The sequence below is a fragment of the Tachyglossus aculeatus genome, chromosome 11, assembly GCF_015852505.1.
Source record: "Tachyglossus aculeatus isolate mTacAcu1 chromosome 11, mTacAcu1.pri, whole genome shotgun sequence".
In the NCBI taxonomy this organism is placed as follows: domain Eukaryota; kingdom Metazoa; phylum Chordata; class Mammalia; order Monotremata; family Tachyglossidae; genus Tachyglossus; species Tachyglossus aculeatus.
This window is the reverse complement of record NC_052076.1, coordinates 33801294-33825555: the sequence shown is the minus strand read 5'-3', so window position 1 is coordinate 33825555 and position 24262 is coordinate 33801294. Positions and strand designations below refer to the sequence as shown.

At 57.3% G+C, this 24262-nt stretch overlaps 1 protein-coding gene across 1 annotated transcript; it reads left to right on the top strand.

The window, feature by feature from the left end:
* The first annotated feature begins 485 nt into the window (after positions 1 to 485).
* HYOU1 (hypoxia up-regulated 1) lies at positions 486 to 24262 on the top strand. The gene is made up of 26 exons (XM_038753802.1): positions 486 to 522; positions 2457 to 2552; positions 9824 to 9917; positions 10039 to 10117; positions 10485 to 10639; positions 11001 to 11077; positions 12595 to 12776; positions 12870 to 12985; positions 13069 to 13261; positions 13408 to 13542; positions 13678 to 13760; positions 13850 to 13982; positions 16245 to 16432; positions 16546 to 16684; positions 16775 to 16835; positions 16935 to 17014; positions 18045 to 18248; positions 18341 to 18510; positions 18608 to 18695; positions 18814 to 18936; positions 19042 to 19175; positions 19311 to 19395; positions 19488 to 19722; positions 20351 to 20425; positions 22966 to 22998; positions 23090 to 24262. Exons 1-26 carry the CDS (start codon positions 495 to 497, stop codon positions 23158 to 23160), a joined length of 3057 nt encoding a protein of 1018 aa, XP_038609730.1. The 5' UTR covers positions 486 to 494; the 3' UTR covers positions 23161 to 24262.

The window sequence follows — 24262 nt, the reverse complement described above, 5'->3', positions numbered from 1 at the left end:
TGCGCAACGCACCCCCGAGGGGGCGTGGCCTGGTTCTGACCACGCCCCTTCTTCTCCCCGAGAGCCCTCTGTCTGGAGGGGCGGGGTAGCGCAGGGACGTTGCCCAATGAGCATGCGCGCCCCGGCGGCGTGGGGCGTAACCTGGCCCGGGCCCCTCCCCTTCCCCGCGAGCGCCCCCCGTCCTGGAGGGGCGGGGCAGCGCAGGGACGTGGCCCAATGAGCATGCGCGCCGCGGCGGTAAGGGGCGTGGCCTGGTCCGGGACCCTCCCCTACCTCCGCCCTGACCCGCTGGGACGGGGCCCAATGAGCCTGCGCGCCGCGGCGTCGAGGGGCGTGGCCTTCTTCGGCCCTGTCCCCCCCTAGGGGCGGGGCAGCTTTGGGACGTGGCCCAATGAGCGTGCGCACAGTGGCGGTGAGAGGGCGTGGCCTCGTCCGGGCCTCTCCCCTTCCTCCGCCCTGTCCCTGAGGGGCGGGGCAGCGCTGGGACGTGGCCAATGAGCATGCGCGTCGCGGCCTGGACAGGTACTCTCCCCGAGCTCCCCCTGTCCCGGAGGGGCGGGGCAGCGCTGGGACGTGGCCCAATGAGCGTGCGCGCCGCTGCGGCGAGGGGCGTGGCCTCGTCCGGACCTCTCCCCTTCCTCCGCCCTGACCCTAAGGGGCAGGGCAGCGCTGGGACGTGGCCCAATGAGAGGGTACGCCACGGCGCAGAGGGGGCGTGGCCTGGTCCGGGCCCCTCCCCGAGCGCCCCCTGTCCCGGAGGGGCGGGGCAGCGCAGGACGTGGCCCAATGGGAGGGCGCGCCGCTGCGGCGAGGTTAGTGGCCTGATCAGGGCCCCGCCTCCTCTGCCCTGTCCCTGAGGGGCGGGGCAGCGCTGGGATGTGGCCAATGAGCATGCGCGCCGCGGCTGTGAAGGGGCGTGGCCTGATCAGGGTCCCGCCCCTTCCTCCACCCTGTCCCTCGCGGTGCGGGGCGGGGCAGCGCAGTGACGTGGCCCAATGAGCGTGCGCACCGTGGCGACGAGGGGGCGTGGCCTGGACAGGGACCCTCCTGAGCGCCCTGTGTCCCGGAGGGGCGGGGCAACGCTGGGACGTGGACCAATGAGCATGCGCACCGCGGCGGCGAGGGGCGTGGCCTGGCCCGGGCCCCTCCCCTTCCTCCGCCCTGACCCTGAGGGGCGGGGCAGCGCTGGGACGTGGCCCAATGAGAGGGCGCGCCGTTGCGGCGAGGGGCGTGGCCTGATCAGGGCCCCGCCTCTTCCTCTGCCCTGTTCCTGAGGGGCGGGGCAGCACTGGGACGTGGCCCAATGAGCATGCGCGCCGCTGCGATAAGGGGGCGTGTCCCGGTCCGGGCCCTGAGGGACGGGGCAGCAGCGGGACGGGGCCCAATGAGCATGCGCGCCGCGAGTCCAGGGGCCGTGGCCTGTTCCTGGCGCGGCTGAGCAGCGCAGGGATGCGGCCCAATGACCATGCGCTTCGCGAGTCCAGGGGGCGTGGCGGGCTCCTGGCGGGGCGGGGCAGCCCAGGGACGTGGCCCAATGAGCATGCGCGCCGCGAGTCTGGGGGGGCGTGGCCTGTTCCGGGCGGGGCAGGGCAGCGCAGGGACGCGGCCCAATGAGCATGCGCGCCGCGAGCCCAGGGGGCGTGACCTGGTCCTGGCGGGGCGGGGCAGCGCAGGGACGAGGCCCAATGAGCATGCGCGCCGAGAATCCAGGGGGCGTGGCCTGTTCCTGGCGGGGCGGGGCAGCGCAGGGACGTGGCCCAATGAGCATGCGCGCCGAGAATCCAGGGGGCGTGGCCTGTTCCTGGCGGGGCGGGGCAGCGCAGGGACGTGGCCCAATGAGCATGCGCGCCGCGGGTCCAGGGGGCGTGGCCTGTTCCTGGCGGGGCGGGGCAGCGCAGGGACGGGGCCCAATGAGCATGCGCGCCGCGAGTCCAGGGGGCGTGGCCTGTTCCTGGCGGGGCGGGGCAGCTCATGGACGTAGCCCAATGAGCACGCGCGCCGCGAGTCCAGGGGGCGTGGCCTTTTCCTGGCGGGGCGGGGCAGCGCAGGGACGGGGCCCAATGAGCATGCGCGCCGAGAATCCAGGGGGCGTGGCCTGTTCCTGGCGGGGCGGGGCAGCGCAGGGACGCGGCCCAATGAGCGGCGGCGGCGGGGCGGCGAGGGGGCGTGTCCGGTCCCGCTCCCAGGGCGCATGCCCGGCCGCGCAGGGCGCCAATGAGCGCGCGCCGCGTCCGGGCCCCCGCCGCGAGCACGAGCCGCGCGGGCACGAGCCGGCGCGCGGACCCTGGGCGCCCCGCTAACGGCCGGTGAGCGGGGCGCGCGCGGAGCGGGTCTGGGGGCGGGAGGGGCACCAGCGCTGTGCTAAGCGCTGGGGGGGGGCGAGGCCAGGCGTTGCCATGGTAACGGAGCGTCGTTTTGTGGGGGGGGGGGTCTCCTCTCTTCTCCTTTTCCCTCAGGAATCATGGCCGGGGACCACTGGACGTCGAAGCGACCCTGCTGGGCCCTCGCTGGGCTGCTGCTGCTGCTGCTGGCCAACCTCTGGGCGCCGACGGGTAATCATCATCATTAATAATAGCAATAATAATAATAACAATAATAATACCAATAGCAATCAATCAATCATATTTATGGAGCGCTTACTATGTGCAGAGCACTGGACTAAGCGCTTGGGAAGTCCAAGTTGGCAACATCTAGAGACGGTCCCTCCCCAACAGCGGGCTCACAGTCTAGAAGGGGGAGACGGAGAACAAAACCAAACATACTGACAAAATCAAATAAATAGAATAGATAGGTACAAGTAAAGTAAATAAATAGAGTAGTAAATATGTCCAAACATATATACAGGCATATTGTAGCAATAATTGCATATTATAGCAATAATATTAACAATGGCTTACTGTGCGCAAAGCACTGTTCTAAGCGCTGGGGAGATTACAAGGTGATCAGGTTGTCCCACGGGGCGCTCACAGGCTTTAATAATAATAATAATGGCCCTGCTGAGAGCTCACCTCCTCCAGGAGGCCTTCCCAGACTGAGCCCCTTCCTTCCTCTCCCCCTCGTCCCCCTCTCCATCCCCTCACCGTCTTACCTCCTTCCCTTCCCCACAGCACCTGTATATATGCATATGTGTTTGTAAATATTTATTACTCTATTTATTTTACTTGTACATACCTATTCTATTTATTTTATTTTGTCAGTATGTTTGGTTTTGTTCTCTGTCTCCCCCCCTTTTAGAGTGTGAGCCCACTGTTGGGTAGGGACTGTCTCTATGTGTTGCCAATTTGTACTTCCCAAGCGCTTAGTACAGTGCTCTGCACATAGTAAGCGCTCAATAAATACGATTGATGATGATGATTTATTAAGCATTTACTATGTGCAAAGCACTGTTCTAAGCGCTGGGGCGGGGATACAACGTGATGAGGTTGTCCCACGGGGGGCTCACGGGCTTTAATCCCCATTTTCCAGATGAGGGAACTGAGGCCCAGAGAAGTGAAGCGACTTGCCCAAAGTCACCCAGCTGACAAGTGGCGGAGCCGGGATTTGAACCCATAATAATGGCATTTGTTAAGCGCTTACTATGCGCAAAGCACTGTTCTAAGCACCGGGGAGGATACAAGGAGATCAGGTTGTCCCACAGGGGGCTCCCAGTCTTCATCCCCATTTTCCAGATGAGGGAACTGAGGCCCAGAGAAGTGAAGCGACTTGCCCAAAGTCACCCAGCTGACAATTGGCGGAGCTGGGATTTGAACCCATAATAATGGCATTTGTTAAGCGCTTACTGTGTGCAAAGCCCTGTTCTAAGCGCCGGGGAGGATACAAGGAGATCGGGTTGTCCCACAGGGGGCTCACAGTCTTCATCCCCATTTTGCAGATGAGGGAACTGAGGCTCCGAGAAGTTAAGTGACTTGCCCAAGGTCACACAGCTGACATGTGGTGGAGCCGGGATTCGAACCCATGACCTCTGACTCTAAAGCCCATGCTCTTTCCACTGAGCCACGCTGCTTCTCTAATAAAAATTAACTTCTCTGTGAATAATAATAATAATAAGGAAAACGGTATTTGTTGAGCGCTCACTGTATGCCAAGCACTGTTCTAAGTGCTGGGGGGCGGGGCTGCGAGGTCATCATGGATTCATTCATTCATTCAATCATTTATTGAGCGCTTACTGTGTGTAGGGCACTGGACTAAGCGCTTGGGAAGTACAAGTTGGCAACATCTAGAGACGGTTCCTACCTAACAGCGGGCTCACAGTCTAGACAGACAACAAAACAAAGCATATTAACAAAATAAAATAAATAGAATAAATATGTACAAGTAAAATAAAGTAATAAATACATACAAATACATATACATATATACAGGTGCTGTGGGGAGGGGAAGGAGGTAAGGCGGGGGGATGGGGGGAGTAGAGAAGGATGGGGCTCAGTCTGGGAAGGCCTCCTGGAGGAGGTGAGCTCTCAGTAGGGCTTTGAAGGGAGGAAGTTCAAATCCCGGCTCCGCCAATTGTCAGCTGTGTGACTTTGGGAAAGTCACTTCACTTCTCTGGGCCTCAGTTCCCTCATCTTGAAAATGGGGATGAAGGCTGTGAGCCCCCCCACCGTGGGACAGCCTGATCACCTTGTAACCTCCCCAGCCCTTAGAACAGTGCTTTGCACATAGTAAGCACTTAATAAATGCCAACATTATTATTACTATTAGGTTGTCTCACGTGGGACTCCCAGCCTTCACCCCCATTTTCCAGATGAGATCACTGAGGCCCAGAGAAGTGAATTGACTTGTCCAAAGTCACACAGCTGACGAGTGGCGGAGGCGGGATTAGAATAATGATAGTCATGATGGCATTTATTAAGCGCTTAGTATGTGCCAAGCACTGTTCTAAGCGCTTGGGGGGGGATGTGAGGTCATCAGGTTGTCCCACGTGGGACTCACAGTCTTCATCCCCATTTTCCAGATGAGATCACTGAGGCCCAGGGAAGTGAATTGACTTGCCCAAAGTCACACAGCTGACGAGTGGCAGAGGCGGGATTAGAATAATAGTAGTCATGATGGCATTTATTAAGCACTTAGTACGTGCCAAACACTGTTCTAAGCGCTTGGGGGGGGTTGCAAGGTCATCAGGTTGTCCCACGTGGGGCTCACAGTCTTCATCCCCATTTTCCAGATGAGATCACTGAGGCCCAGGGAAGTGACTGGCCCAGAGTCACACAGCTGACATTGGCGGAGACAGGATTAGAATAAGAATAGTCATGATGGCGTTTATTAAGCACTTAGTATGTGCCAAGCACTGTTCTAAGCGCTTGGGGGGGATGTGAGGTCATCAGGTCATCAGGAGCCCCACGTGGGGCTCACAGTCTTCATCCCCATTTTCCAAATGAGCTCATTCGTTCATTCAATCGTATTTATTGAGCGCTTACTGTGTGCAGAGCACTGGACTAAGCGCTTGGGAAGTACAAGTTGCAAACAGATCACTGAGGCCCAGGGAAGTGACTGGCCCAAAGTCACACAGCTGACGAGTGGCGGAGGCGGGATTAGAACAATAATGGTCATGATGGCATTTATTAAGCGCTTACTATGTGCCAAGCACTGTTCTAAGCGCTGGGGAGGTTACAGGGTGAGCAGGTTGTCCCACGGGGGGGCTCACAGTCTTCATCCCCATTTTCCAGATGAGAGAACGGAGGCCCAGAGAAGTGAAGTGACTTTCCCAAAGTCGCCCTGCTGACATGTGAGGGGGCAGGGATTAGAACCCATGACCTCTGACTCCCAAGCCCGGGCTCTTTCCACTGAGCCACGCTTCTTCATCAGGTTGTCCCAGTCTTCACCCCCATTTTACAGATGAGGTAACTGAGGCCCAGAGGAGTGAAGTGACTTGCCCAAGGTCACACAGTTGACAAGGGGCGGAGCCGGGATTAGAACCCACAACCTCCGACTCCAAGCCTGTGCTCTTTCCACTAGGCCATGCTGCTTGTATTCTCCCAAGCGTTTAGTTCAGTGCTCTTAATAATAATAATAATGATGGCATTTGTTAAGCGCTTACTATGTGCAGAGCACTGTTCTAAGTGCTGGGGGGGGATACAGGGTGATCAGGTTGTCCCACGTGGGGCTCACAGTCTTCATCCCCATTTTCCAGATGAGGTAACTGAGGCTCAGAGAAGTTAAGTGACTTGCCCAAGGTCACACAGCAGACAGGTGGTGGAGCCGGGATTCGAACCCATGACCTCCGACTCCAAAGCCCGGGCTCTTTCCACTGAGCCACGCTGCTTCTCTTCACCCAGTACTCAGTAGACACAACTGGATGAATAATAATCATAACAGTACCTGTTAAGCGCTTACTATGTGCCAAGCACTGATGTAAATGCTGGGGTATTCATTCATTCATATTTGAGCGCTTACTGTGTGCAGAGCGCTGTACTAAGCGCTTGGAAACTACAATTCAGCAAGAGAGAGAGACAATCCCCGCCCACAGTGTAGAAAGGGGGAGGCAGACATCAATAAAAGCAAACGGGCATCAGTAGCGTCGGTATAAATAAGTAGAATTATAGGTACATATACACAGCAAAACAACTAAACGGACATTAATATAAGTAAATAGAATTATAGATACGTACACATACATATATATTACATATATATTTAGACTGTGAGCCCACTGTTGGGAAGGGACTGTCTCTATATGTTGCCAATTTGTACTTCCCAAGCGCTTAGTCCAGTGCTCTGCACATAGTAAGGGCTCAATAAATACGATTGATGAAATATACAGAAGCAGCGTGGCTCAGTGGCAAGAGCCCGGGCTTTGGAGTCAGAGGTCATGGGTTCAAATCCCGGCTCCGCCACCTGTCAGCTGTGTGACTTTGGGCAAGTCTAACTTCTCCGTGCCTCAGTTACCTCATCTGTAAAATGGGGGTTAAAACCGTGAGCCCCCCCGTGGGACAACCTGATTGCCTTGTAACCTCCCCCGCGCTTAGAACAGTGCTTTGCGCATAGTAAGCGCTTAATACTGTCATTATTATTAAATATACACAAGGGCTGTGGGGCGGGGGTAGAGCAAAGGGAGCAAGTCGGGGTGATGGGAAGGGGAAACTGAGGATAAGGGGGCGTAGTTTGGGAAGGCCACCTGGAGGAGGTGAGGTTTCAGAAGGGCTTTGAAGAGGGGAAGGGTGATTTTTTGGCGGATTTGAGGAGGGAAGGGCGTTCCAGGGGTAGGATGGGGGCCGGGGGTCGACGGCGGGACAGGCGAGAACGAGGCCCGGTGAGAGGGTTAACTCCAGAGGAGCGGAGGGTGCGGCCTGGGATGGAGAAGGAGAGAAGTATGTGGGGTCGATCCAAGGTGATCGGGTTGTCAATCAATCAATCAATCAATCAATCGTATTTATTGAGCACTTACTGTGTGCAGAGCACTGTACTGAGCACTTGGGAAGTACAAGTTGGCAATATATAGAGACGGTCCCTACACAACAGTGGGCTCACAGTCCAAAAGGGGGAGACAGAGAACAAAACCAAACATACTAACAAAATAAAATAAATAGAATAGATAGGTACAAGTAAAATAAATAAATAAATAGAGTAATAAATATGTACAAACATATATACATATATACAGGTGCTGTGGGGAAGGGAAGGAGGTAAGATGGGGATGGAGAGGGGGACGAGGGGGAGAGGAAGGAGGGGGCTCAGTCTGGGAAGGCCTCGTGGGGCTCACATTCTTAATCCCCATTTTCCAGATGAGGTCACTGAGGCCCGGAGACGTGAAGTGGCTTGCCCCAGGTCACAGAGCAGACAAGTGGCGGAGCCGGGATTAGACCCCACGGCCTCCGACTCCCAACCCTGTGTTCTGTCCACTAAGCCACGCTGCTTCTCTGTGAATCTCCATCCCCAATGCGGCTCAGTCAACCGCTAGCACTTACTGAGCGCTTATGTGTGCAATAATGATAATAATAATAATAATGGCATTTATTAAGCGCTTACTATGTGCAAAGCACTGTTCTATATATAGAACAGCCCACCCCGCACCCTCCGCTCCTCCGCCGCTAATCTCCTCACCGTACCTCGTTCTCGCCCGTCCCGCCATCGACCCCCGGCCCACGTCATCCCCCGGGCCTGGAATGCCCCCATTCCCTCTGCCCATCCGCCCAGCTAGCTCTCTTCCTCCCTTCAAGGCCCTGCTGAGAGCTCACCTCCTCCAGGAGGCCTTCCCACACTCAGCCCCTTCCTTCCTCTCCCCGTAGTCCCCCTCTCCATCCCCCCCATCTTGCCTCCTTCCCTTCCCCACAGCACCTGGATATATGTATATAGGTTTGTACAGATTTATTACTCTATTTATATTACTTGTACATATCCTATTTATTTTATTTTGTTAGTACGTTTTGTTTTGTTCTCTGTCTCCCCCTTTTAGACTGTGAGTCCACTGTTGGGTAGGGACTGTCTCTATATCATCATCATCATCAATCGTATTTATTGAGCGCTTACTGTGTGCAGAGCACTGTACTAAGCGCTTGGGAAGTACAAATTGGCAACATAGAGAGACAGTCCCTACCCAACAGTGGACTCACAGTCTCAAAGGGGGAGACAGAGAACAAAACCAAACATATGTTGCCAACTTGTACTTCCCAAGCGCTTAGGACAGTGCTCTGCACACAGTATGTGCTCAATAAATACGATTGATGATGATGATGATGATATAGACCTCTGACAATATATCAGAGTTGGTAGACACGTTCCCTGCCCACGAGGAGTTATGGTGCTTTCAGTGGTAGTTCTCAGGGGCAGGTGTGAGAGTGTGTGTCTGCAGACTGGCAACCTCTCGGAAGAAGAGGATCCTTTTTCCTCCCCTCCCGCCTGGATCCCATCAGCTTCCCGAGGCTGTTGCCAACTTGTACTTCCCAAGCGCTTAGTACAGTGCTCTGCACACAGGAAGCGCTCAATAAATACAATTGATTGATCGATTGATTGCTGTCTTCAACCATGTCTCCTCCCCCCCCCGCTCCCTCCCCCAGACTGGGTGTGCATCATCATCATCATCATCATAATAATAATGGCACTTATTAAGCGCTTACTCTGTGCAAAGCACTGTTCTAAGCGCCGTGGAGGTGACAAGGTGATGAGGTTGTCCCACGGGGGCTCACAGTCTTCACCCCCGTTTTCCAGGTGAGGGAACTGAGGGCCAGAGAAGCGACTTGCCCAAAGTCACACAGCTGGCAACTGGCGGAGCCGGGCTGTGAAGCGTGGCTCAGTGGAAAGAGCCCGGGCTTTGGAGTCAGAGGTCGTGGGTTCAAATCCCGGCTCCGCCAACTGTCTGCTGGGTGACTTTGGGTGAGTCTGTGAGCCCACTGTTGGGTAGGGACTGTCTCTATATGTTGCCAATTTGTACTTCCCAAGCGCTTAGTACAGTGCTCTGCACACAGCAAGCGCTCAGTAAATACGATTGATGATGATGACGGTGAGTCACTTCACTTCTCTCGGCCTCAGTGACCTCATCTGTAAAAACGGGGAGTAAGACTGTGAGCCCCCCGTGGGACAACCTCATCACCTTGTAACCTCCCCAGCGCTTAGAACAGTGCTTTGCACATAGTAAGCGCTTAACAAATACCATTATTATTATTATTATGTGAACCCGTGACCTCTGACTCCAAAGCCCGGGCCCTTTCAGTCAATCAGTCGTATTTATTGAGCGCTTCCTGGGTGCAGAGCACTGTACTAAGCTCCCTTTCCATTGAGCCAGGCTGCCCTCCGCCCTCCCGCCACCCCTTCCTCCTCCTCTCCCGGCCTTTCCCCCGTCGGTCCCCAGCCTATGTGGGTCTTCAGGACCGACCCCTCTGCCCCCTTCCAGACGCGCTGGCGGTGATGTCGGTGGACCTCGGCAGCGAATCCATGAAGGTGGCGATCGTCAAACCCGGAGTGCCCATGGAGATCGTCCTGAACAAGTGAGGGCGGGCGGCCGGGGCGGGGGGCCGGGGCCGGGGCGGCTTCCGAGCCCCACGGGGGGCTTCGGCGCCCGGCCTCTCGGGCCAGGATTTGAACGCCCCTCTCCTCCCGCTTCTCCAGGGAATCCCGGAGGAAAACCCCCGTCACCGTAGCCCTGAAGGAAAACGAACGGTTCTTCGGAGACAGCGCAGCCAGCGTGGTAAGGCCGTCCTCGCCAGTTCGAGGGGGGGGGGGTCGGCCATGGTCGTCATCATCATCATCATCGTCATCATCAATCGTATTTATTGAGCGCTTACTATGTGCAGAGTGCCGTACTAAGCGCTTGGGAAGTACAAATTGGCAACATATAGAGACAGTCCCGACCCAACAGTGGGCTCACAGTCTAAAAGGGGGAGACAGAGACCAAACATACTAACAAAATAAAATAAATAGATATGTACAAATAAATAAATAGAGTAAAAAAATATGTACAAACATATATACATATATACAGGTGCTGGTCCCCCTCCCCGCTCTGAGACGGGGCGCTGGGGAACGATGACCCCTCCTCTCCCTCCCCGCCCCAGGCAATCAAGAACCCGAAGGTGGCCCTGCGCTACTTCCAGGATCTGCTGGGAAAAAGGGCGGACAACCCGCACGTGGCTCTCTACCGCAAGCGTTTCCCCGAGCACGAGCTGGCCACCGACCCGCAGAGGCAGACGGTGCTCTTCCGCCTCACCCCGTGAGTGCCGGCCTCCCTCTCCGGGCCGGGCCAGCGGGCCCGGCTCCGTCTTCGTGTCCCTCCATTCGTTCATTCATTATTGAGCGCTTACCGTGTGCAGAGCGCTGAACTAAGCGCTTGGGAAGTCCAAGTTGGCATCATAGGGAGATGGTCCCTTCCCAACAGCGGGCTTACGGTCTAGAAGTCACCGTTTGGGATGCGTAGTCGAACTGGGGTGTCTCGCCTGTTGGTCCGGTGGAGCGGAGCAGCCCCGTCCGGCCCCCGGAGAGCGGGGCCCGTGTCCTCTTTCCCCATCCTCGTCCCCGCCGGGTCCCCAGACGGCTCCGCGCTCTGACCCTTTTACCCCTTGGCTCCTTTCCAGGCAGATGCAGTTTTCTCCCGAGGAGGTCCTGGGGATGGTCCTCAACTATTCCCGCTCCCTAGCTGAGGAGTTCGCCGGTGAGGGCCTTGGCTGCTCGTTGGGCCGAGTCGGGGTCGGGGGCATTCGTTGGCGTCCTGAAGGAAGCGGTGGTTTCGGGAGGGTTTTGAAGACCGAGGGGGCCGTGGTGTAGTGCGTTCATTCCTTCATTCAATCAGTCGTATTTACTGAGCGCTTACCGCGTGCGGAGCGCCTGGACTAAGCGCTTGGGAAGTACAAATCGACAACATCCAGAGGCGGTCCCTTCCCAACGACGGGCTCACAGTCTAGAAGGGGGAGGCGGACCCCAAAACAAGCAGACAGGTGTAGTTGACTTCCTTCCCAAATCCTCCCCTCCCACCTAACTTTCCCTGCCCAGTTGACACCACCGCCACCAATACTCTCCCCATGCCTGAAGCTGTAATCAATCAATCAATCATATTTATTGAGTGCTTACTATGTGCAGAGCACTGTACTAAGCGCTTGGGAAGTACAAGTTGGCAACATATAGAGACAGTCCGTACCCAGCAGCGGGCTCACAGTCTAATCGTGGCATTATCCTTGGCATTATCCTTGATTCCAGCACGAATCATAATCCTTGATTCCAGCATCTTTCAACCTCCTGCCATCCAGTCCGGTCACCGCTTCTCCCACATCCCCCTTCGTCTTCGTCCAAAAGACCACCACAGTGGGCCAGGCCCCGGTCATATCCCGGCTCAGCCGCTGCCTCAGTCTCCCTCCTCTGCAGTCCATCCTTGCCTCTGCTGCCCGGATCCCATTTCTAAAACCTCGTGCCCACACCTGCCCCGTTCCTCCGAATCCTCCGACGGCGGCTCATTCCTCCCTGCCTCGAGCAGTGCTGCGTAGACCCCGGGCCCGAGAGTCAGAGGACACGGGTTCCAATCCTGGCTCCGCCCCTTGTCCACCGCACGACCTCGGGCGAGTCGCTTCGCTTCTCTGTGCCTCGGTCAGCTCACCTGTAAAATGGGGATTGAGACCGTGAGCCCCATGTGGGACGGGGATTGGGTCCAGCCTGACAACCCCGTATCTACCCCAGCGCTTAGCGCGGTGCCTGGCACATAGTAAGCGCTTAACGGATTCCATTTTGGACAAAAAGAATCGAACGCCGGGCAGCTGCACTTTGGGACCGGGACGGGCTGGGCCTGGGAAATCAATCAATCAATCAATCAATCAATCAATCGTGTTTATTGAGCGCTTACTATGTGCAGAGCACTGTACTAAGCGCTTGGGAAGTACAAATTGGCAACACATAGAGACAGTCCCTACCCAACAGTGGGCTCACAGTCTAAAAGGGGGAGACAGAGAACAGAACCAAACATACCAACAAAATAAAATAAATAGGATAGAAATGCACAAGTAAAATAAATAAATAAATAAATAGGAAATGAGGTGGAGGGAAGACGGGCTGGTTCGGAGAGGGCGGGAGGCGGGGCGGAGGGCGACGTCCCCGGCGCGGGCTTCCGGACCTGGGGGGACAGGGACGGAGCGGGCCCGGGAGGGCAGGAGCCAAGTTTCCCCCCGTCCGCCCGACCCGCAGAGCAGCCCATCAAGGACGCGGTGATCACGGTGCCAGCCTTCTTCAACCAGGCGGAGCGGCGGGCCGTACTGCAGGCCGCCCGCATGGCCGACCTCAAGGTCCTGCAGCTCATCAACGCCAACACCGCCACGGCCCTCAGCTACGGCGTCTTCCGCCGCAAAGACATCAACGCCACCGCCCAGGTGCCCTGCCCGACGGGGACGGGGGCCGCGGGGGGCCGGCGGGAGGACGTCCCGGGGGGTCCCCGGCCCCGCTGATCCTCCGCCCCCCGGCAGAACGTGATGTTCTACGACATGGGGGCCGGCAGCACCGTCTGCACCATCGTCACCTACCAGACGGTGAAGACCAAAGAGGCGGGGACGCAGCCCCAGCTGCAGATCCGCGGGGTGGGGTGAGTACCCGGGGGAGCGGCCGGGGTGGGGGGGCGGGCCCTCCTTCCTGGCCCCTCACGCCATCCTTCCCCGCTCCCCGCAGCTTCGACCGCACCCTCGGGGGGCTGGAGATGGAGCTGCGCCTGCGGGAGCACCTGGCCGGCCTGTTCAACGAGCAGCGGCGGGCACGGGGGGCCCCGGACGTGCGCGGGAACCCTCGGGCCATGGCCAAGCTGCTGCGCGAGGCCAACCGGCTCAAGACCATCCTGAGCGCCAACGCCGACCACATGGCGCAGGTGCCCGGGCGAACCCCCGGTGCGGGGACGCCGGGTCATCCCCACCCTGGCGTCGGGGCGCCGGTCCCAGCCCCGAGGGAGCCCAACCCACGTGTTCCGGGTGGCGGGGTCGGGACCCGACGGGGCTGACCCGCCTGCCCCGGCAGATCGAGGGGCTGATGGACGACGTGGACTTCAAGGCCAAGGTGACGCGGGCGGAGCTGGAGGATCTGTGCGCGGACCTGTTCGAGCGCGTGCCGGGGCCCGTGCGGCAGGCGCTCAGCAGCGCCGAGATGAGCCTGGTGAGCCCGGCGCGGTGTGGGGGCCCCGGGCAGTCGGGGCTGGTAGGTGATCCCGCACTCGAATTCCCGGCGGCCCGGATTCGGGCCTGGCGGGGCTCCTCGCTGACCCTCCGTCCCCTCCCCGCTCCCGCCCAGGACGAGATCGAGCAGGTGATTCTGGTCGGGGGAGCCACCCGGGTGCCCAAGGTGCAGGAGGCGCTGCTCAAAGCCGTGGGCAAGTGAGTCCGGCGGAGACGGGGGGAGTGGAGGGCTGGGGGAGGTCTCCGGGGGGCTGCCGCTGACCCCCTCGCTCCCACCCCGTCCCCAGAGAGGAGCTGGGGAAGAACATCAATGCAGACGAGGCCGCGGCCATGGGGGCCGTGTACCAAGCGGCGGCGCTCAGTAAGGCCTTCAAGGTGAAGCCCTTCGGCGTGCGGGACGCCACCCTCTTCCCCATCCAGGTGAGCCCCCCGCCTCCCCGGGGACCGGGGCCACCCACCTCGGGCTCCGCCGGCCCCCTGAGGAATCGCTCCTATTCACTGAGCACCTATTGGGAGAGTAGAATATAATCATCATCATCATCATCATCAGTCGTATTTATTGAGCGCTTACTGTGTGCAGAGCACTGTACTAAGCACTTGGGAAGTACAAATTGGCAACATCTAGAGACAGTCCCTACCCAACAGCGGGCTCACAGTCTAAAAGTTGCACAGTCTATGGTTGTACATATTTATTACTCTATTTATTTATTTTACTTGTACATTTCTATCCTACTTATTTTATTTTGTTGGTATGTTTGGTTCTGTTCTCTGTCTCCCCCTTCTAGACTGTGAGCCCACTGTTGGGTAGGGACTGTCTCTATGTGATGCCAATTTGTACTTCCCAAGCGCTTAGTACAGTGCTCTGCACATAGTAAGCGCTCAATAAATACGATTGATTGATTGATTAAAAGGGGGAGACAGAGAACAAAACCAAACATACTAACAAAATAAAATAAATAGAATGATACAGCAGAGGCATCCTTGCCCACAGTGAGCTTACAGTCTAGAGAGGAAGACCGACCGTATAAATAAGCAGATCTGGGTTCTAATCGCGGCTCTGCCCCTTGTCTGCCGTCTGACCCCGGGCTAGTCCGCTTTGGAGTCAGAGGTCAGGGGTTCAAATCCCGGCTCCACCAACTGTCAGCTGTGTGACTTTGGGCAAGTCACTTCACTTCTCTGGGCCTCAGTTGCCTCATCTGTAAAATGGGGATGAAGACTCTGAGCCCCCCGTGGGACAACCTGTTCACCTTGTAACCTCCCCAGTGCTTAGAACAGTGCTTTGCACATAGTAAGCGCTTAGTAAATGCCATCATTATTATTATTATAAGTCGCTTCACTTCCCTGGACCTCAGTTCCCTCGTCTGGAAAATGGGGATCGAGACTGTGAGCCCCACGTTGGACTGCGTCCAACCTGATTTGCGTGTAATAATAATAATAATATCGATGGTATTTGTTAAGCGCTTACTATGTGCAAAGCACTGTTTTAAGCGCCGGCAAGGTGACACGGTGATCAGGTTGTCCCACGGGGGGCTCACGGTTTTAGCCCCCATTTTACAGAGGAGGGAACTGAGGCATGGAGAAGTGAAGTGACTTGGCCAAAGTCACACAGCTGACAGTTGGTGGAGCCGGGATTTGAACCCATCACCTCTGACTCCAAAGCCGGGGCTCACCCCAGCGCTTAGCACAGTGCCCAGCGCGTAATAAGCGCCTAACCGGTGCCACGGTTATTATAAATAACAGATAGGGACGTGAGTGCTCTAGGGCCACGGGGCCTCGTGAACAAAGGGGGCAAATGAGGGTGACGAAGAGGGGGGTGAGAGAAGAGGAAACATGGGCTCAGTCAGGGAAGGCCTGTATATATGTATATATGTTTGTACATATTTATTAATCTATTTACTTATTTATTTTACTTGTATATATCTATTCCATTTATTTTATTTTGTTAGTATGTTTGGTTTTGTTCTCCGTCTCCCCCTTTTAGACTGTGAGCCCACTGTTGGGTAGGGACCGTCTCTATATGTTGCCAACTTGGACTTCCCAAGCGCTTAGTCCAGTGCTCTGCACACAGTAAGCGCTCAATAAATACGATTGATGGATGATGGATGGATGGAGGAGATGGGCCTCCCGTAAGGCTTTGAAGGGAGGGAGAGTAACCCTCGGGTGTGAAGGTGTGAAGAGAAGCAGCGTGGCTCAGTGGAAAGAGCCCGGGCTTTGGAGTCAGAGGTCATGGGTTCAAATGCCGGCTCTCCACTTGTCAGCTGTGTGACTTTGGGCGAGTCACTTCACTCCTCTGGGCCTCAGTTCCCTCATCTGGAAAATGGGGATTAAGACTGTGAGCCCCCCCATGGGACAACCTGATGACTTTTAACCTCCCCAGCGCTTAGGACAGTGCTTTGCACATAGTAAGCGCTTAATAAATGCCATTATTATTATTATTATCATCACTAAGGAGGGTGTTTCAGGCCAGAGTAACCGTGAAGGAGGGTGTTTCGGGCCAGAGGCAGGATGTGGGCGAGAGGTGGTCGGACTGTGAGCCCACTGTTGGGTAGGGACCGTCTCTGTGTGTTGCCGACTTGTGCTTCCCAAGCGCTCGGTCCAGTGCTCTGCCCACAGTAAGCGCTCGATAAATACGATTCAGACGGATGGGATTCCGAGCCGGCTCCCTCTTCCCCCCCCCTCCAGGTGGAGTTCAGCCGGGAAGTGGAGGAGGAGAGCGGCGGCCGGAGCCTGAAGCACAACAGGCGCCTCCTGTTCTCCCGCATGGGCCCCTACCCCCAGCGCAAGGTTATCACCTTCAACCGCTACAGCCACGACTTCCACTTCAGCGTCAACTACGGCGACTTGGGCTTCCTGGGGCCGGAGGATCTGCGGTCAGTGGGGCGGGGGGACGACCCCTGGGGCTCCTCGGGGACGGGGGGGGAGAGGGGGACCGCCGGCCCGCCCCTCTTCCTCACCCCTTAACCTCCGCCGTCCCCCCCCGCAGGGTGTTCGGCTCTCTGAACCTGACCACGGTGAAGCTCAGGGGCGTGGGAGAGGCCTTCCAGAAACATCCGGGCTACGAGTCCAAGGGCATCAAGGCTCACTTCAACCTGGACGAGAGCGGCGTGCTGAGCCTCGACCGGGTGAGGGGCCACGGGGGTGGGCGCCGCCGCCGGGCCGGGGCAACGGGTCCATCGGCCCCGGCCTGACCCCCGGCCTGTCGGGCCCCGCAGGTGGAGTCGGTGTTCGAGACGACGGTGGAGGAGAAGCCCGAGGAGGAGTCCACTCTGACCAGTAATGGGGAGGGCTCAGCAGGAGGACCGTCGGGGGCGGCGGGGCTGCTGCCGGGGGGCGAGCCTTGGATCCCGACACCGTACCGCCCCTCTCCCACAGAGCTGGGCAACACCATCTCCAGTCTGTTCGGCGGAGGCTCTGCCGCGGACACCCAGGAGAACGCCACTGAGTCCGCCCCGGTGAGCGCCAGCGGAGCCGGGGGCGTCTGGTGCCCGCCGAGTGACCTCTGGGCCCAGTCCCGTCCTGCCCCGGCTCCCCCCGGGTTCTGTGCGGACCCCTCGCCCCGCCTCACCCCGGCCCCGGCCGGAGAGTCGGTCGCACGTACGGAGCGCTTACCGCGTGCCAGAGCGCGGTACCGAGCGCTTGGGAGAGCACACAGTGACAGAGGTGGTAACCTAGTCCCTGCCCACAGCGAGCCTACTGTCTAGAGGGGACATAGACGGTAACGGAAACAAGTAAATGATGGATGTGGGCGCAAATTCTGTGGGGGTGAATAAAGGGAGCGAGTCAGGGTGACGCTGAAGCGGGTGGGAGAAGGTGAAAGGAGGGCTTAGGGAAGGCCTCTTGGAGGAGATGGGCCTTCGATACGGCTGTGAAGAGTGGGAGAGGAAGGCTAACTCTATTTATTTTACTTGTACATATCTATTCTATTTATTTTATTGTGTTAGTATGCTTGGTTTTGTTCTCTGTCTCCCCTTTTTAGACTGTGAGCCCACTGTTGGGTAGGGACCGTCTATATGTTGCCAACTTGGACTTCCCAAGCACTTAGTCCAGTGCTCTGCACACAGTAAGCGCTCAATGAATATGATTGATGATGATGATATCTATTCTATTTATTTTATTGTTAGTATGTTTGGTTTTGTTCTCTGTCTCCCCCTTTCAGACTGTGAGCCCACTGTTGGGTAGGGACCGTCTCCGTATGTTGCCAACTTGGACTTCCCAAGCGCTTAGTCCAGTGCTTTGCCCACAGTAAGCGCTCAATGAATATTTGATGGTGATGATATCTATTCTATTTATTTTATTTTGTTAGTATGTTTGGTTTTGTTCTCTGTCTCCCCCTTTTAGACTGTGAGCCCACTGTTGGGTAGGGACCGTCTCCATATGTTGCCAATTTGTACTTCCCAAGCGCTTAGTCCAGTGCTCTGCACACAGTAAGCGCTCGATAAATACGATCGATTGATTGGTGCTCCCCTCCCACCCCCACCCCAGGAGGAGGAGGAAGGCCCAGCAGAGGGGAGCAAGGAAGAGCCCCCAAAGCAGGTGGAGCCCCAGGAGGGAGCTGAGACCCCCAAGGAGGAGGAGAAGCAGCCCGTGACCCCGGAGCCGGCCGCCGACAAGGCCCCTGACGGGGAGAAGGCGGCCGAGGAGGAGGAGGCGGCGGCGGCGGCGGGAGAGAAGAAGCCGGAGGGTCAGGTGAGTTGGGGCCGGGGGAGCGGGGAGGAGCCGGGGGCCGGCAGGGTCCCCTCGGTGGGTGACGAGGGCGTCCCGGCCTGCCCCCTCCCCAGGAGTCGCGGGAGAAGGGCGAGGGCCAGGGCGGGGCCCAGGCCCCCGAGGAGGAGCCGCCCACAGCCAAGGCGCTGAAGAGACAGAAGCTGGTGGAGGAGATCACGGCCGACGTGGTGGTGCTGGACCTGCCGGACCCGTCTGACGACCAGCTGGCGCTCTCCCTGCGGCGGTGAGGGGACCGGGACGGGACGGACGGAGCCCGGGGAGGGGAGACGCGGGCTGGTCCCGGCCCTGACCCCGTCTCCCCCTCGCCCCGTGGGGCTCAGGCTCCAGGACCTGACCATCCGCGATCTGGAGAAGCAGGAGAGGGAGAAGGCCGCCAACAGCCTGGAGGCCTTTATCTTCGAGACCCAGGTGAGCCGGGGCCCCCCGAGACGCACACGGGCGGAGGCCCCCGCGGGCGGGGCGGCCCGTGCCCCGAACCCACGGGTGGCGGCGGGTCCCGTGCCCCGCTCCCTCCTCCTCCCCTCAGGACAAGCTGTACCAGCCCGAGTACCAGGAGGTGTCCACGGAGGAGCAGCGCGAGGAGATCTCGGCCCGGCTGCGGGCCGCGGCCGCCTGGCTGGAGGACGAGGGCTTCGGGGCCAGCACCAAGGTGCGGGGAACGGGGGGGGGGGGGGGGGGGTGGATTCTTGAGCCCAAAAGGGAGCGGGGACTCCCCCGAGACCAGGCTGACCCCCATCCCGCCGTGCCCCGGCAGGACCTGAAGGAGAAGTTGGCGGAGCTGCGCAAGCTGTGCCGGGGGCTGTTCTTGCGAGTGGACGAGCGTCGGAAGTGGCCAGAGCGGCTGGCCGCCCTCGACAGCCTCCTCAACCACTCCAGCATCTTCCTCAAGTGAGGGGCACCCGGCCCACCCCCCGTGACCCTCCCGAGTCCCACCGAGGGGAGGGTGGGAGACGGGGTCCCTGCCCTCACGGGCCCGGCAGGGATCCCGCGGCGGGGGGTGTCACAGTCTCACTCCCCACCCAGGGGTGCCCGGATGATCCCCGAGTTGGACCAGATCTTCACGGAGGTGGAGATGAACACCCTGGAGCGGCTCATCAACGAGACGGGGGTGAGGAGCCCCGCTGGGTCCGGGGAGGGAAAAGGGTCGCCCGTCTCCACCCTCCCGTGACCCCCCCCCCCCCTTGCCATCTCCCGGGCCAGGCCTGGAAGAACGCGACGCTGGCGGAGCAGGCCCGGCTGGCGCCCACGGAGAAACCGGTGCTGCTGTCGAAGGACATCGAGGCCCGGATGGCGGCCCTGGACCGCGAGGTGCAGTACCTGCTCAACAAGGCCAAGTTCGCCAAGCCGCGGCCCCGGGCCAAGGACAGGAACGCCACCAAGGCCGAGCCGCCCCTCAACGCCAGCGCCCCCGGCCCCGAGGCCGCCCCGCCCACAGGTGAGCCCTGATCGCGGCTTGGCTGCTGTGTGGCCTCGGGCCAGCCCCTTCACTTCTCCGGGCCTCAGTTTCCCTCAACTGGAAAACGGGGGTGAAGCCCGTGAGCCCCGTGCGGGACGTGGATTGGGTCCGACCCGAGTAGCTCCTTCCTACGTCAGCGCGTTAGTGCCCGGCACGGAGTAAGTGCCTAACAGATACCGTGTTTAAACAGAAAAAACCCAAAATCAAGTGCCCCCAGCCCCAAGGTCACCCCACCCGCAGGGTTGGGGGGCCAGAAGTCCCGTGCCCAGGGGTGCTGGCACATACAGCCAGCGCTACAGAGAAGCAGCGTGGCTCGGTGGAAACAGCCCGGGCTTTGGAGTCCGAGGTCAGGGGTTCAAATCCCAGCTCCGCCAACTGTCAGCTGTGTGACTTTGGGCAAGTCACTTCACTTCTCTGGGCCTCAGTTCCCTTATCTGGAAAATGGGGATTAAAACTGTGAGCCCCCGGTGGGACAGCCTGATCACCTTGTAGCCTCCCCAGCGCTTAGAACAGTGCTTTGCACATAGTAAGCACAAATACCATCATTATTATTATTATTATTATTATACGGCCCACCTGACGGCCCTTCCTCCCCGCCTGCCCCCAGCAGGGAAGCCGGAAGCCGGGAAGCCCGTCCCAGAGCCGCCTGTAGCAGGGACCGAAGCGGAGACCCCCGACTTAGGTGAGTTGGACTTGTCCCGGACCCTGACTCTCTCATTCATTCATTCATCCTATCGTATTTATTGAGCACTTACTGTGTGCAGAGCACTGGACTGAGCGCTTGGGATGATGGTATTCATTCATTCATTCATTCAATCATTTATTGAGCGCTTACTGTGTGCAGAGCACTGGACTGAGCGCTTGGGATGATGGTATTCATTCAGTCATTCATTCAATCGTATTTATTGAGCGCTTACTGTGTGCAGAGCACTGGACTAAGCGCTTGGGACGTCCAAGTTGGCAACATCGAGAGACGGTCCCTACTCAACAGCGGGCTCACAGTCTAGACACCCCTGGCCCTACTACTACTAGGGAAGTAGTAGTGGCTTCACTACTATGAGAAGCAGCATGGCTCAGTGGAAAGAGCCCCCTCCTTCCTCTCCCCCTGCTCCCGCTCCCCATCCTCCCCGCCTTACCTCCTTCCCCTCCCCACAGCACCTGTATATATGTAAGGATGTTTGTACGGATTTATTATTCTATTTATTTTATTCGTACATATTTTCCTCCTCCTCCCCCTCCCCATCCCCCCTGCCTTACCTTCTTCCCCTCCCCACAACACCTGTATAGAAGTTTATATGTTTGTATGGATTTATTATTCTATTTATTTTATTTGTACATATTTTCCTCCTCCTCCCCCTCCCCATCTCCCCCGCCTTACCTCCTTCCCCTCCCCACAGCACCTGTATGTATGTATATGTGTTTGTACGGATTTATTATTCTATTTATTTTATTTGTGCATATTTTCCCCCTCCTCCCCCTCCCCATCCCCCCTGCCTTACTTCCTTCCCCTCCCCACAACACCTGTATGTATGTATATGTTTGTACAGATTTATTATTCTATTTATTTTATTTGTACATATTTTCCCCCTCCTCCCCCTCCCCATCCCCCCCACCTTACCTCCTTCCCCTCCCCACAGCACCTGTATATATGTATATATGTTTGTATGGATTTATTATTCTATTTATTTTATTTGTACATATTTTTCCCCTCCTCCCCCCTCCCCATCCCCCCCGCCTTACCTCCTTCCCCTCCCCACAGCACCTGTGTCCATGTATGTATGTTTGTACAGATTTATTATTCTATTTATTTTATTTGTACATATTTTCCCCCTCCTCCCCCTCCCCATCCCTCCCGCCTTACCTCCTTCCCCCCCCCCCACAGCACCTGTATGTATGTATGTATGTTTGTACGGATTTATTATTCTATTTATTTTATTTGTACATATTTATTCTATTTATTTTATTTTGTTAATATGTTTTGTTTTGTCGTCCGTCTCCCCCTTCTAGACTGTGAGCCCGCTGTTGGGTAGGGGCTATCTCTATATGTTGCCAACTTGTACGTCCCAAGCGCTTAGTGCAGTGCTCTGCACACAGGAAGCGCTCAATCAATATGATTGAATGAATGAATGTATGTTTGTACGTATTTATTATTCTATTTATTTATTTTATTTGTACATATTTATTCTATTTATTTTAGTTTGTTAATATGTTTTGTCTTGTTGCCTGTCTCCCCCTTCTAGACTGTGAGCCCGCTGTTGGGTAGGGACCGTCTCTAGATGTTGCCAACTTGGACTTCCCAAGCGCTTAGTCCAGTGCTCTGCACCCAGTAAGCGCTCAATAAATACGATTACTGTACATATTCTATTTATTTTATTTTGTTAATATGTTTGGTTTTGTTCTCTGTCTCCCCCTTCTAGACTGTGAGCCCGCCGTTGGGTAGGGACTGTCTCTATGTGTTGCCAACTTGGACTTCCCAAGTGCTTAGTCCAGTGCTCTGCACACAGTAAGCGCTCAATAAATACGAATGAATGAATGAAGGAGCAAGGGCTTTGGAGTCAGAGGTCATGGGTTCCAATCCCGGCTCCGCCACTTGTCAGCTGTGTGACTTTGGGCAAGTCACTTCACTTCTCTGGGCCTCGGTTCCCTCATCTGTAAAATGGGGATTAAGACTGTGGGACAACCTGATTACCTTGTAACCTCCCCAGCACTTAGAACAGTGCTTTGCACATAGTAAGCGCTTAATAATAATAATAATAATAGTGATGGCAGTTATTAAGCGCTTAAATGCCATCATTACTACTATCAGTCAATCAATCGTATTTATTGAGCGCTTACTGTGTGCAGAGCACTGGACTAAGCGCTTGGGAAGTACAAGTTGGACTACTAGAAGCAGCGTGGCTCAGTGGAAAGAGCCCGGGCTTTGGGGTCAGAGGTCATGGGTTCGAATCCCGACTCCACCACAAGTCTGCTGTGTGACCTTGGGCAAGTCACTTCTCTGAGCCTCAGTTACCTCATCTGTAAAAATGGGGATTAAGACTGTGAGCCCCACGTGGGACAACGTGATCACACTGTATCCCCCCCAGCGCTTAGAGCAGTGCTTTGCACATAGTAAGCGCTTCACAAATGCCATCATTGTTATCATCATCAGTCGTATTTATTGAGCGCTTATAATTATTATTATTATCACTACCACCTGGTCACTCTCTTCTTGTCTCTTCCCAGGGGAAGCTGAGCCTCTGGAGCTGCCAGGGGCAGGTAAGAAGGGGGACCGGGGGGCCGGCGGGACGGGATGGGGCCCATCCCAGCTTTCGCCTCCTCCATCCCTCCTCATCCTTCCCCGTCCCAGATGAAGAGCAGAGGGAGCAGCCCGCCCCGCCCGAGGACGCCCGGGACACACGGAAGAACGACGAGCTATAACCGCCCCGTGGTGCCCCCTCCCTCTATTTATTGCCCCCTCCCCTCACCCCCCGGGGCTTGCCCTCTTCCCCCCCCGGGGGTGGGCGGAGGGGCCGAGACAGCGGGAGCCCCCGGCCCCTGGTCCCCGAGAGAGGGCGGGGGCCGCCGCCCCGAAGCCGGCGACCGTCCAGTACACCACCTGGCCCACGCTGGGAGGCCCGACCTCCCGGTGGACGGGGCAAGGAGAGGGGAGGGGGCTGGCCGGAGGGCATTAGGGAATTGGGGGAGAGTTTCCAGTGGGGTTGGGCTCTTATCCAACCCTCTTCTCTCTCTCTCTCTCTCAGATTTTCTCGGTCTGGTCCCCCTCCTTTTCCCTCCCTCCCGCCTTCCCCCGTCTCCATCCCCTCGTCAACCCCCCAGGACCCCCCCCAGCTCTCTGCATCTCCCCGAACCCCCAGCTCAGCCGACATCTCATCTCAACTGCCGCCGCCCCCCGCCCCCCCAACACACCCAGTTTCATGGGTGAGGCCCCGGAGGATGGATTTGGGCAGGCGGGAAGGAAGGAAGGAAGGGGCAGCACCCACTGGGCATCCTACCCTTTTGAGTTTCCCCATCTCTCGCTTTTTCCCCCCCTCCGCCCCCATCCTCTTCTTTCCTGCCGCCGTCTCCCACTCCCAGGGGGACCAGACTGTGCTTTCTACTGTGATTCCCCCGAGGGGAAGGAGAGGAAGCCACCGGGGAAATGTAAAGGCTGACATGGGGGGGACGGGGGGGTCCCGGTTCTCTCCCTGGGCACGTTGGAAGGTGGTACGGAGGAGTGGGTGGCTCTTCCTCCCAGGATTTATGAGCAACCTGGCTGGCTAGATCTGGGTTCCCCCCCCAACGCACCCCAACACCACTACCTTAATTTCTTTTTTTTTTTCTTTTTTGCCACATTGGCAGAAACTGGGATCCGGGTGTCTTTGCTCCCTCTCCTCCCCTACCACCACCCTTCTCCCAGCCCCATCCCCGGGGCCTTCGTCTAGGCATTGAGGCTGGTTGGATAGTTTGGAGTGGAATGGTGCTTTGCTCCGTTGTTAATTGATTGAGAAATGGTTTCAATAAAATGGTCACTTTTCTACAA